At 36.3% G+C, this 12460-nt stretch overlaps 1 protein-coding gene across 1 annotated transcript in view; it reads left to right on the plus strand.

The window, feature by feature from the left end:
- The window catches only part of ADAM9 (ADAM metallopeptidase domain 9), a 156911-nt gene that overhangs the window by 29273 nt on the left and 115178 nt on the right, over positions 1-12460 (plus strand). Inside the window, exons 5-9 of the mRNA XM_025885930.2 lie at positions 1755-1831; positions 2861-3056; positions 4416-4481; positions 6314-6385; positions 7550-7719. Of these exons, the coding sequence (XP_025741715.2) occupies positions 1755-1831; positions 2861-3056; positions 4416-4481; positions 6314-6385; positions 7550-7719 (581 nt within the window). The remainder of the gene's footprint in view (positions 1-1754; positions 1832-2860; positions 3057-4415; positions 4482-6313; positions 6386-7549; positions 7720-12460) is intronic.

Here is a 12460-nt window from a genome sequence, read left to right on the forward strand (position 1 = left end):
AGAGAGTGAGAGAGGGAACACAAGCAAGGGGAGTGGGAGAGGGAGAAGCAGGCTTCCCGCTGAGCAGGGAGCCCAATGCGGGGCCAGGACCCTGGGATCATGACCTGAGTTGAAGGCAGACGCTTAATGACTGAGCCAACCAGGCGCCCCTAGTCTAGACATTTTAACAATATTTGTTCTTCCAATCTATGATCATGGATTATCTTTCTGCTTATTTGTATCTTCTTCAGTTTCTTTCATTAATGTCTTATCATTTTCTGTATCTGTAGATTCTGTAGATCTTTCCTCCTTTGTTAAATTTATATCTGGGTACTTTATTCTTTTTGATGCAATTGTAAATGAGATTGTTTTCTTAATTTTTCTTTTTGCTAGTTCATTATGAGTGGATATAACAACAGATTTCTGTGTATTGATTTTGTTTCCTGCAACTTTATTGAATTCATTTATTAGTTCTAACAGTTTTTTGGTGGAGTCTTTAGGGTTTTCTATATATAATATTATGTCATATGCAGATAGTGACAGTTTTACTTCTTCCTCTCCTCTGTTGAGTTTTTAAGCTTTCCCCTTTGATGTTTAAGAGTTCTTTATAGTTAGGGATGTTAGTCTTCTAGCTGTGATACAAGTGACACGTATTTTTTTTCCCAATCTGTATATTGTGTTTGATTTTGTTTTTTGGTGTTTCTTTCCATGTAGAAATTTGAAAAACTTTTTATATAGTAAAAATTATCATTTTTTTCTTTTATGGCATATATATTTTGAGTGATAGTTAGCCTTTCTCTACACCCAGGTTAAAGAGGAATTCACCCATATTTTCTTTTAGTTCTTGTATGGTTTTTATTTTTTATGTTTAGATTGTTGATTCATTTAGATTTTATTCTGATGTATGGTGTGAGGTATGGATCTAATTTTATCCTTTTCCAAATGTCTAACCAGTAGACTGAGCACCATTTATTTCAAAAATCCTTGTCCCAGTTCTGTGTGTACTTTGGTCTATTTCAAGTCCCCAAATTCTGTTCCACTGGTGGTTCTCTCAATTCACCACTGGTACCATACTATTTTAATTATTAAGGCCTTGTGATATGTCTTAATGTCTGGTAGGGCTAGACTCCCCAACAGCCCCCTCCCCATGACCTTGGCTTTTTTTTAGTGCTTTGAAATGGTTTTAAAAGGAGAAAATCTCATTGTATAGTAAAAAAAAAAAATTTGATATTAGTGATAATATGCTTGTATTTCCAATGGACAATTTGTTGTTCAAAATTAAGGATAAAGCCTCTTTTATTTTTTAAGATGGCTAAATGTAAAACTAATAATAATAAAATTAATATAAATATATGAAGAAAAGAAAATCATGGGATCAAAATTACTTTTTGCCACATACTCTTTTTTTCTTCCCTCTTGGCATCATTAGCTTGTCACAGGATCCCCTGCTGTGTTAAATGTCAGTTGGTTGCTGTTGCTTCTTGGATGACTGTGATCTAAGATGTTAAACATGACATAATGCTGTCTTGTTCTGCTTCTAGGCTTAAAGGTTATTGGGGTAGAGCTGTTTGTACTTAGTATCCTCTGGAATTCTGCCTAAACAGTTGTACTTGTAGGGTCGTAAAAGATAGTCCAAAGAATGCCATTGAGATGTCAGTGATATAAACAGAATTATTAGTTTACTGACCTTAAATAATTTTGTTAGCTCTGTAATTTCTGTGATGAATTATAGCCATGTAACAGTATTTGAAGATAATACAGTTTTTATCGTTTAGAATCATTGTCATTATCGGGGCTATGTGGAGGGAGTTTATAATTCATCCATTGCTCTTAGCGACTGTTTTGGACTCAGGTAAGGAATTTTCTGTGTCACCTTTTTTTTTCTTTCTTCTATTTCTTACCCTTTTACCTATCTTTGTTTCTAAATCAAGTCATTTTGAGGGACTTAACCAAATTAGATTTTACTTTGGTAATTGCTGAAGATCTTTAGAGCTATGTATCGGGTATCATTCTTGACATATTTATTTAAGAAAATATTACAGTTGGTGAGTTTCAATATCTAAAGAGAAAATTTTGTTGATTTGAGACTGCTAAGTAATTTTTGCTATTTAAAAAAGCATACTTTTAATTTCTGTAGCACTCTATAAAATTTTCACCTATCTTCTTTCATCTAAGTCTCATAATACCTGTGAAAAGGGGCTCGCTCTCTCTCCATATTTAGGTGATGAGCAAACTGAGGTTCAGAGAAATTGTACCACGTATCAAGTAAAGTGATAGTAATATTAAAATTATATTTACTGAAGGCCTGGCAATATGGCTGTGTGCTGGCTCGTTGGTTACGTGACTGATTGAACTAATAAATATTATTTTAATTCTCAAACCAGCTGTATAAGATGGCTATAATTATCTCCATTTAAGTAGTAACACGGAGCAGTTACTGTGTGCCAGGGCATGTACTGAGTATTTCGCATTTATATAATAATTTAGTTTTCAGAACAACCCCATGTAGAATAAAGTAAGGTAGAGGTTAAGTCATTGCTGAGAATCCCACAGCTAGGAGGAAACATTTGGGATTCCAGTGCTGGTTCTCTGGCTCTAGACTCCATACTTTTAGCCACTGTTCTGAATGGCCTTCCATTATACATACAGCAGTCACTTGGAGAGGTTAACTGACTTTTAGGGAGTGATGTTAGTAAGTAGCAGTCTTGAGTTTTAAATTTACGTCTGCATGACTCTAAAACCTAGTATTTTTCTCTATACCATACTACCCCTTCTTATACATGTTAAGAACTAGGATTTGAATTCAGGTTTTCTGATTCCTTTTCCTGTGTATTATTTTCTTCATTCTTAAAAATTGTTTATGTGTAATGCGATACTTAAGAGGATTGCTGCATATAGAGAATGTGAGTTACGGGATTGAACCCCTGCAAAACAGCTCTCGTTTTGAGCACATCTTTTATCGAATGGAAGATGTCCACAAAGAGCCTCTGAAATGTGGGGTTTCCAGCAAGGATATAGAGAAAGAAACCATAAACTATGAAGAGGAAGAGCCTCCTAGCATCACTCAGCTACTTCGAGTAAGGAAATATATTTCTTCATGGCTCGGACTAAAGTGTTAAAAATCATGTATTTATGCATTAAACCAATACTTATTATTGTTATGGTTTTGCTAACTATGTGCCAGACATTTTGATAGGTACTAGGGGATAAAAAGATGCAGTTCCTGCCACCAAGTTGAATGCAGTCAAGCTTCTGTATGTTTTAGAATCAGGGCTTAAATCTTAAAAACTTATATTTCTTTTTATTACTGTTGCATAATAGTCCATTATATTATCTTTCAGAGAGCAGTACAATTTTTTTATTTAGATACCTTTTACACAAACAAGAATAGGATTTTTGAGCACTAGATCAGAGAAAGAGAGAGCAATTGAGAGTTAAGACTTTAATTATTTCAGATGTCTTCCAGCAACACTTGTATCCCTATTTTGAGTCTTCATTAGGATTCCGGGCTTACTCATGACATGGGGCTCTTAGACTGAAATGTTTCTAGGAACAGGTCTACTTTAGTTGTGGGCTCTGTGCCTTTCTACAAGATACTGTTGTGTTGGAAGAAGCATGTGCCTCTTCTAGTATATTTTCATACGAGTTTATGGCATTATTTTCATTGCCTCTCGCTGTGCACTCTTTTGACTGTTGGACTGTTCTTTTTTAATTTTTTTAAAATTTTATTTATTTATTTGACAGAGCGAGAGAGGGAACACAAGTAGGGGGAGTGGGAGAGGGAGAAACAGGCTTCCCGCCAAGCAGGGAGCCCGATGCGGGGCTCGATCCCAGGACACTGGGATCGTGACCTGAGCTAAAGGCAAACACTTAACGACTGAGCCACCCAGGTGCCCCTGTTGGACTGTTCTTTTTTAACTTTAATCATTGGAAAACTTTTAAATTTTTGTCGAATTCTGTACTTTATATGATTTTCTGAAAACCACAGAACTAGTCATTTTTTGAAGCAGCAACCTTGTCCTCACTTCTGCTCTGGGTTATTATATTCTTGTAATATTATAATTATTACCTTCGTTTTTCCACTTTTAATGTAGTAGTGGGGTTTCCCATTAGAGTGTGTGTGAGTATGTGTAGTTTTGATATTAGAAAATCAGTAATTCTGCTTTGGAAATTTGGAATACCTCATATTATCATTAACTAGAATTTTTCTCAGACTAGTACAGAGAGCAGATAGCACTTTTTTAGAAAATAAAATGTTTTTGGCTTTATTGATCTGTGTGAAAAATAATTTTATCATGTTTTTAGCAGACCTGAAATAAGAGATTAGAGATGAGGGTAAGGTCGCTACCTATGGAACACATGTAGTTTTTGTTTTTTTTTAAACATGTAGTCTTATAACTTTTTTTTCCCCTTTATGATGTTTGTTTTTTTGACAGAGAAGAAGAGCTGTCCTGCCACAGACCCGATATGTGGAGCTGTTCATTGTCGTAGACAAGGAAAGGGTAGGATTGGTGACAGTTTTTCTTCTTTTTCATGAAAAGCAGATGAGAAGTGAGCATCCCATGAAGGAAACATAAAATATAATATATTTGTATTCATTTTTCTTAAATGTAATTTTAAAACTAAAATGGCTTTTTTCTTTTAAACATGCTTGATGTTCATAACCCCACCAGAAGCTGAACATAGCAAATGAGAATACCTCTAACTATTTTTTACTGGTGATTCCCCCCACCACCCACCGTTCTTTTGGGTGATTTGCTTATGCAGAATTTCTTCATTGCCCTTCAGTTAGGGTCACCTTTTCAGATGACTTTAAAGGACTGTGATGAAAAATCAGCTAATCAGATACTGCTTTGTTGCCTAATGAAATTGCTTTGCTTTTTAGAATTTCAGCTAACTTACATATACTTCACTATAAGACGCAGAAACTTCTGGGTCGTGGCATGCTTTAGAAGGGAATAGAGGAGAATAGTTGATTTTAGCATTTACTATTAATTTCTGTGTCCAGGATAACACCAGGGATTTTCCTTATTCATATTTAAGAATTGTGCTTAACTTAGCTAAGAAAAGTAATGGGTCTGTTTCAGCATTTACAGGGTTATCAGTTTTAGATACAGCTGTTATATAATTTAACATATAGATTATTTGAAATATTTTTTCTGACTTTTACTTCAGCTTTGTTGTTTGTGTGAAAAAGTTGTTTGTAGAAACTTAGCAATATTGGCATTTCCTTTCTTATAAGCAGCAGAGACCGTTTAGAGGATTTTTATGGTTAAAAAAAAATCCCTTATTGTGTATAGGTTGGAAATAAACAACCTGTATTTATTAACAGATAGAAACGTATTCAGATTTGTTTATTATAGGTTCATTACCCTCAAGTGGTAGAAGGAAAAAGCAAGGGAGTATGACCAAGCATGAACTTTACCCTGATAATGGAGAAAAAGTTTCTGGAGAATGTTTGGACAAGTCAAAAATAGAGATTTGAAATGTTTTTATTGATTACTCTCTCCAGATAGATTCGTTATGTACTGGTGGAAAATGGTTCAAAATAAGAATGATTCCATTTTAATCAAACCTTATCAGATACATTAAATTTTTTTGTTTGTTAGGAGTATCATGATAAAATGCCTGACTAATAAAAGATCTGATATATTCTGATATTAATGCTCTTAGAGCAAAACCATACATTCTTTTTAAAATTTTCTTTTCATTAGTTATTTAGTTGGTTGTATTAAAATAATGTTAAAATGGACATTTAGATTTAGCCAGGTCTTGAAGAAAATAATCAGTCATATCAACTGTTTGTTTTAATATAAACTTTTAAATATCTATTTTGTCTACATATAATGTCTGTTGGTGAACATTGGTTAATCTCTCATTAATTTAGCCCAGAGTTTAGAAATTGTTTATTGGTAATGTCTTTAGCCTAAGGGATGAAAGGGTCAGGAAATCTGTTAGATTGTTTTTATTCCTTTATCTGTGCATTTTGATTGTTTTGAACACTACCTTTATAAACTGTTCAAAAAGATTTTTGCATTAAAATGAATAAAAAGAACATTAAAGAGAATTTTAAAATTATGCTAATTTGGAGCAAATAAAGACTTCAGTGTTTTCCTTATTACCCATTTCACACTTGAACCTGTTTTTCTTATTCCTATTTATCACTGAAATGTATCCTTTAGATTTGTTAATTTGAAAGGCAGGTGAGTGTCTAAATGCCTCCATTTTTAGTTCAGAGGAAATATTTGGGATTCTTATCTTCATTATAACAGATTTTAGAAATTTTTTTCATAAATGACTTTGGTGAAAATGATTTTCCTTTCTTACTTTTCAGTATGACATGATGGGAAGAAATCAGACTGCAGTGAGAGAGGAGATGATCCGTTTAGCAAACTACTTGGATAGTGTGAGTTGTATTCTCTATTAACTGGGCTTATTCTAGCCTGTCTTTTCATAGTCTCAGAACAGAATTTAAAAATTGTCTCATTTTGAGTTCTGATTATCCTAGGGACTCAGTCTTTCAGGTGTCTGTTTTCTAGTTTGTTTTGTAACATTTTTTATGTTTGAAAGGAATATATAACTGTAGAAAGACTGAGACAAGTAAGAGATTTCATATCAGCATCTATTTTATCCTCAGTGTAGAAAGGGTAAGGAACTTTGGCACTTAAGAAAAGATCTTTGAATTTTTACTCAGTCTTACTTTGATGAAGGCTGCCTCCTACTCTGAAACCATGATATGACAGAGTGTGTGTGTGTGTGCGCGTGTGCGCATGTGTGCGTGTGTGAGTGAGAGAGCACCAGAGGGAGAACAAGAGGGAGGGAGGGAGAGAGAGAGAAATTTGGTTTGAGACTTTGTAGTTCATTCATCCAGTGGGAGATATTGAAGAGTTAGATGCATATTCTTATAAGATAATTTCATCTATAAGGTATTTCCCTGTTGTGAATATTAAGCATAATAATAATGATGAGGACAATAGCGTTCTCTTGAGCCTTTATAATATGCTAGAAACTGAGCCAAGTGCTTTACATTTATTGTCATTTAGTCTTCACAGTATCTCTATGAAATAAAAATGAGTTCCATAGTGCACTATCTGAAACCTTTGGGGTATGTGTAATTAGAATTTTAGGTAAAAGTTTAGAAAGGTAATATGGTTCACCATGTATTGCATAACAGGATCTTCTGGTAGCTCTTTGTAATCAAACTCACTGATATTCCTATAGTGAAATGTATGAGTATTTACATTAAGTGAGATACATACGGACCAAAAATAGATTTACATTAGTTTAGGGCAATTTGGAAGCCAAATTTACCAAAAACTTAAAATTTTCAATTTGTCAGATTTTGGAATGGAAGATAAAAACAATTTTGAACTTCTATTACTTTTATTTTGTAGATGAGGACACTGAGACTCTTAAGAGGTTAGAGTCTCATTATATTGAACAAAATGTATTTTTTGGAGGGGAGGAGTCCTGTTTTTATTTCAAGTAGTCGTGTTACTTCATCATAAGTTAAAAGATATTCTCGTATTCTTTAATATATTTTATAGACATTTATTTGTTTTCTTCCTAGATGTATATTATGTTGAATATTCGAATTGTGCTAGTTGGACTAGAGATTTGGACAAATGGAAACCTGATCAACATAATTGGAGGTGCTGGTGATGTGTTGGGGAACTTTGTACAGTGGCGGGAAAAGTTTCTCATAACACGTCGGAGACATGACAGTGCACAGCTAGTTTTGTAAGTGATTTTAAGAAAAGTGCTATTAATGAAATGGTCAGAACAGTAACTTTTGCTTATTTTCTTTTATTAGAATCATGTTTTCTTAAGGTTTTTGAGCATTCGTCTGAATAAGGAGAGCTTTGTATGATACCCCACAAGTCACAGTATGATAATGAGACCTCTCTTCTGTGTTGGATTCCCTGTCACCTTTATTCAATGTCCTTCCTCTTTCTTGGGTTTTACTCCCTCACCTTGGTATGGCATGTTTTCTAGTTTCTTCTTGTGAAAGAATATATGGAAAGAAAAAAATTTTGACCCTTGCATGTCAGAAAATGTGCTTCACCGTCTCAGAATAGAATTTAAAAATTACATCCATGTGACCTCTGATTATCCTAGGGCCTAAGTGACTCAGTTTTTCAGAGGTGTGCTTTACAATTTGTTCTGTAACTTTTTTGATTATTTGGCTGTGTGTAAAATTCGAGGCATGAAGTCTTTTTTCCTTCAGAATTTTGAAGGCATGTCTCTTTCTTTTGACTTCCAGTATTACTGTTGAGAAGCCTTAAGCCTTTCTGATTCCCGATCCTTTGTGGGTTTGTTTGTTTGTTTTCCTCCTTCTCTGGAAACTTCTAGGATCTTCTCTTGGTCCCCAGGCTTCTGAATTGTCCTGATGATATGCTTCAGTGTAGGTCTTTTATCACTCATTGTGTTGTGTTCTTCGTGGGTAACTTCAGTCTTGAAACTGATGTCCTGCAGTTTTAGGAATTTTTTTCTATTTATTTTGTAGATGACTTGATCCTCTTTATTTTTGTTCGCCGCCATCCGCCATTCCTTCTGGGGTTCCTTTTATTTGGTTGGCCGTTGAGTTTTCTTGTGCTTTTCCTCTAATTTTGTTATCTTTCATCTCCTTTCTTTTTGTCTTTTTGTTCTACTTTCTGGAATATTATTTCCTTAAATTTCTCTTCTAAGCTTTCTATTGAGTTTTCTATTTCTGCAATCTTATTTTAATGTTCTGTAGATCTTTTTGTCCCCTTTAATTTATATAATCATGTTCTGATTTCATGGATATAATAATTTTTTTATTCTCTTTGGGAACTTGCTGATAGATGTTTTTAAAATTTTACATAGCATTTCCATGGTACTATAATAAAACCTAAACTTATATAAATCTCTTAATACGAATACAGTTCAAAACTTACGGCAAAATCCTCATTTAAAACTATTTGAAACATTTCATCCTTCTTAAAAGTTTTCTGGCTTGAGGGATTGCAGTTTTGAAGGCCTTAGCCTGTTGCAGCCTCCTTTGCTTGGCAAAGCAGTAAAGCTATTGCTCTTCTTTATCCGCCCCCCCCCACCAAAGTCTTCTAACTTGATAGGCTGGCTTTTTGCAGAAAAATGTTCTAATTTATATATTTTTGCCTCCCTCAGTGTTGATGGTACCTAAAACTCACAATTTTTTTTTTAAAGATTTTATTTCTTTATTTGACAGAGAGAGACACAGTGAGAGAGGGAACACAAGCAGGGGGAGTGAGAGAGGGAGAAGCAGGCTTCCCGCCGAGCAGGGAGCCCGATGCGGGGCTCGATCCCAGGACCCTGGGATCATGACCTGGGCTGAAGGCAGACGCTTAACGACTGAGCCACCCATGCGCCCCTAAAACTCTTAATTTTTTTCTGAGGAAAAATTTCCCTTGTGTTGAGGTTAATGTAGAGCATGAAATCATCCATAATACCTGGCTTGCTAAAATGTAACACGGAGGCCGCTGGAGGCAAAGAAGGTTTCAGAGAAGGGCCTTGGCCTTTGGACTGCTGGGACCTGCATGACCACTCTGCTATAGGAATGCCTCTGGGAGTTCCCCGAAGCTTTTTAGCCCTAACAGCCACCCTGGGATCTAAGAGATGTATGCACTGTCCCTTAGGCTATGTTTAGCAGAACTCGTAAAACAGGCAGATTAGCATATCATATCTTTCCCGTAAACAGATCCTCCTAGTTCCAGCAAAACCCCTTGTCACACATCACATGCTTGAGAAAGAGTGATAAAGATTTATGATTCTCCTGAAGGACCAATAAAGGCAGGAGCAAAGAAGAGCAAAGGGTCTTGTCTCTGAGCGTTGACTCCCTTGCTTTCTCCTCTCTAGCAAAGGGTCTTGTCTCTGAGCGTTGACCCCCTTGCTTTCTCCTCTCTTTCACAGCAAAGTTTGGAGTCATCTTTCATCCATCCACACAGGGAATGCTGGCCATTCCTCTCACCCTTGATTTTCTCTTGTTTTCTTTTGGTATGTGAGTTAATTTAAAGCAAGGCGGTGAAAATGGCAAAGTGGATTTTTATAGCCCTTTTTATGAATTTTTAGTAAAATTATACCTGCAGGTATCCTCCTGCCAGTGAGCACGTTGCCTTCTAGTTCACAAAGGGCCAGAAGGGACAGGCAGATGCCTGTTTCTCATGCCTTGCCCAACCAAACCTACCAAGCTGTCTTTGTCTTTTCTGTCTGTATCCACTTGTCATGTAGAGGCATTTCCCAAATGTCTGTCTAATGACCCCTGGTTGTGTTTTTGGTTAAGAATGGGGTACTAAAGAGCCTTTTCAAAGCATTGAGTACATGAGTAGGGCCTGGGGACTATGGCATTAAGTAGAGGGTGATCTGGCTAAAGTGTTTCTTTGGCAATCCCCTTATGTCAGTATCTCTGGTCCTCTTCTCCTTGCTGGTCAGATGCCCCAGAGAAAGATTTATTCATTCATTTATAATATATTTATTAGGTGTATATCCTAGGCACTGGGGATAGCAATGAATAAAGAAGACAAAAATTCTCTAATTTTAAAATGTTTTAAATTTTTAAGCAGGTTTATTGAGATGTGACGGATGAAGATTAAACTGCATATATTTATTTATTTATAAAGATTTTATTTATTTATTTGACAGCAAGAGAGGGAACACAAGCAAGGAGAGTGTGAGAGGGAGAAGCAGGCTTCCCACTGAGCAGGGAGCCCGATGATGTGGGGCTCGATCCCAGGACCCTGGGATCATGACCTGAGCTGAGGGCTGAGCCACCCAGGCGCCCCTAAGCTGCACATATTTAAAGTGTACATTTGGAAGAGTTTTGACATACATATATAGCCATGAAACGATCATCATGATCAAGATAACAAACATACCCATTCCCTCTAGGCCCTTTTGTAATCCGATCTCCTCTTCGCTCCAAAAAAAAATTCCTTCTCCAAGCAACCACTAATCTTTTTTTCTGTTAATGTGGGTTAATTTCCATTTTCTAGAATTTTCTGTAAGGGAACTCATACAATCGTACTGTGTTTGTCCAGATGAAAATTCTTGCCTTCATGGAGTCCATATTCTGGTAGAGGAGATTAGCCATAAATGAGGTAAATGAATGTGTATAATACACTAAATACTAATAAGTGGTAAGGAGGAAAAATAGAGCAGGGAGGGTAGAAGTAAAAGTTTAGGAAGAGTGTAACTATACTTATGGTGGTGAGCATTTCATAATGTATATAATTATCCGATTACTGTATTGTATATCTGAAATTAATATATCAATGATTTCAATTAAAAAAATGGGAAAATGAAGACGTATTGGTCTGCAATGAATTGGAAATTAAAGAAAAAATTACTGGCCCTTCCCTCTAGATAGTTTGAAAAGCACTGCCTGAGATGATGCATAAGGCTAAATTCACTATTTCCTTGCCTTTGGTTTAGCCATGTAAGGCCAAGGGCGGGCATCTGCCTTTCTCATCTGAAGGAGTCGCCTGCCTTGGCTTGCTAGTGGAGACTGGTACAGAAAGAACCATCATGAGCTTGGGCATGTCACGTGGCCTCTGTCATCTATAAATTTGTGATAATGGAACTAGATATACAACACAGTGTCTTGGGTTCTAATTTTCTATCATCATGTGAAGGAATAAGTACCTCATTTTCCTGTAGGTGCATGTTTCTCAGGAAGGTTAAGGTTACAACCAGTGAAGCTCATATTCTGACTCAGAGTCCAGGAAATGTTTGAAGAAACTTAGTAGCCAGGGCGCCTGGGTGGCTCGGTCAGTTAAAGTCTGCCTTCAGCTCGGGTTGTGGTCCCAGGGTCCTGGGATCAAGCCCCGCATCGGGCTCCCTGCTCAGCGGGGGGTCTGCTTCTCCCTCTGTCTGCTGCTCTGCCTACTTATGCTCTCTATCACTGTGTCAAATAAATAAATAAAATCTTAAAAAAAAAAAAGAAACTTAGTAGTACAGTTTTTGTTGCACTGTAGGCTCAGCTTCTGGTGACATGAAGAGAGATTTCTTTTCTTGCATTTCTCCCTAATTAGAATGTGGTTACCTGGCTACAGGGGAGAAAGGGCCAGGATGGTATAGCCATTGAGGGTGGTAAATGTGGAATCAGATAGCATTATGTCAGACCACAGCTTGGTGACCTAACAGCTGAAGATACAACTTCCCGGGGTCTCAGTTTCTTAATCTGTTCAGTGGGCCCAATAATTTTTCTCTAGTAGGGTTTTAGGATCAAATGAGATTATTTTTGTAAGGCACTTGTGAAGGCTTATAGAACATTTTAAGTACACTGTGTTGTTATTATTATATTTTTCTTTTCAATAAATAGTGGGGCACCTGCCAAGAAAAAAAAGTATTGGAGGAGTCAGGTTGGCATGGTGAGGGAGGGCCTCTCAAAGAGAAGACCTGTGGGTAAAGACTTGAAGGAGGTGAGGGAATCAGTTAGGAGTATTTACTGGGCAAAAGAGTTCCAGGTGGAGAAAATAGGTCTTGA

Source organism: Callorhinus ursinus, unplaced genomic scaffold (assembly GCF_003265705.2).
Source record: "Callorhinus ursinus isolate GAN/ISIS: 27379988/994484 unplaced genomic scaffold, GSC_fseal_2.0 scaffold17, whole genome shotgun sequence".
NCBI classification, from domain to species: Eukaryota; Metazoa; Chordata; class Mammalia; order Carnivora; family Otariidae; genus Callorhinus; species Callorhinus ursinus.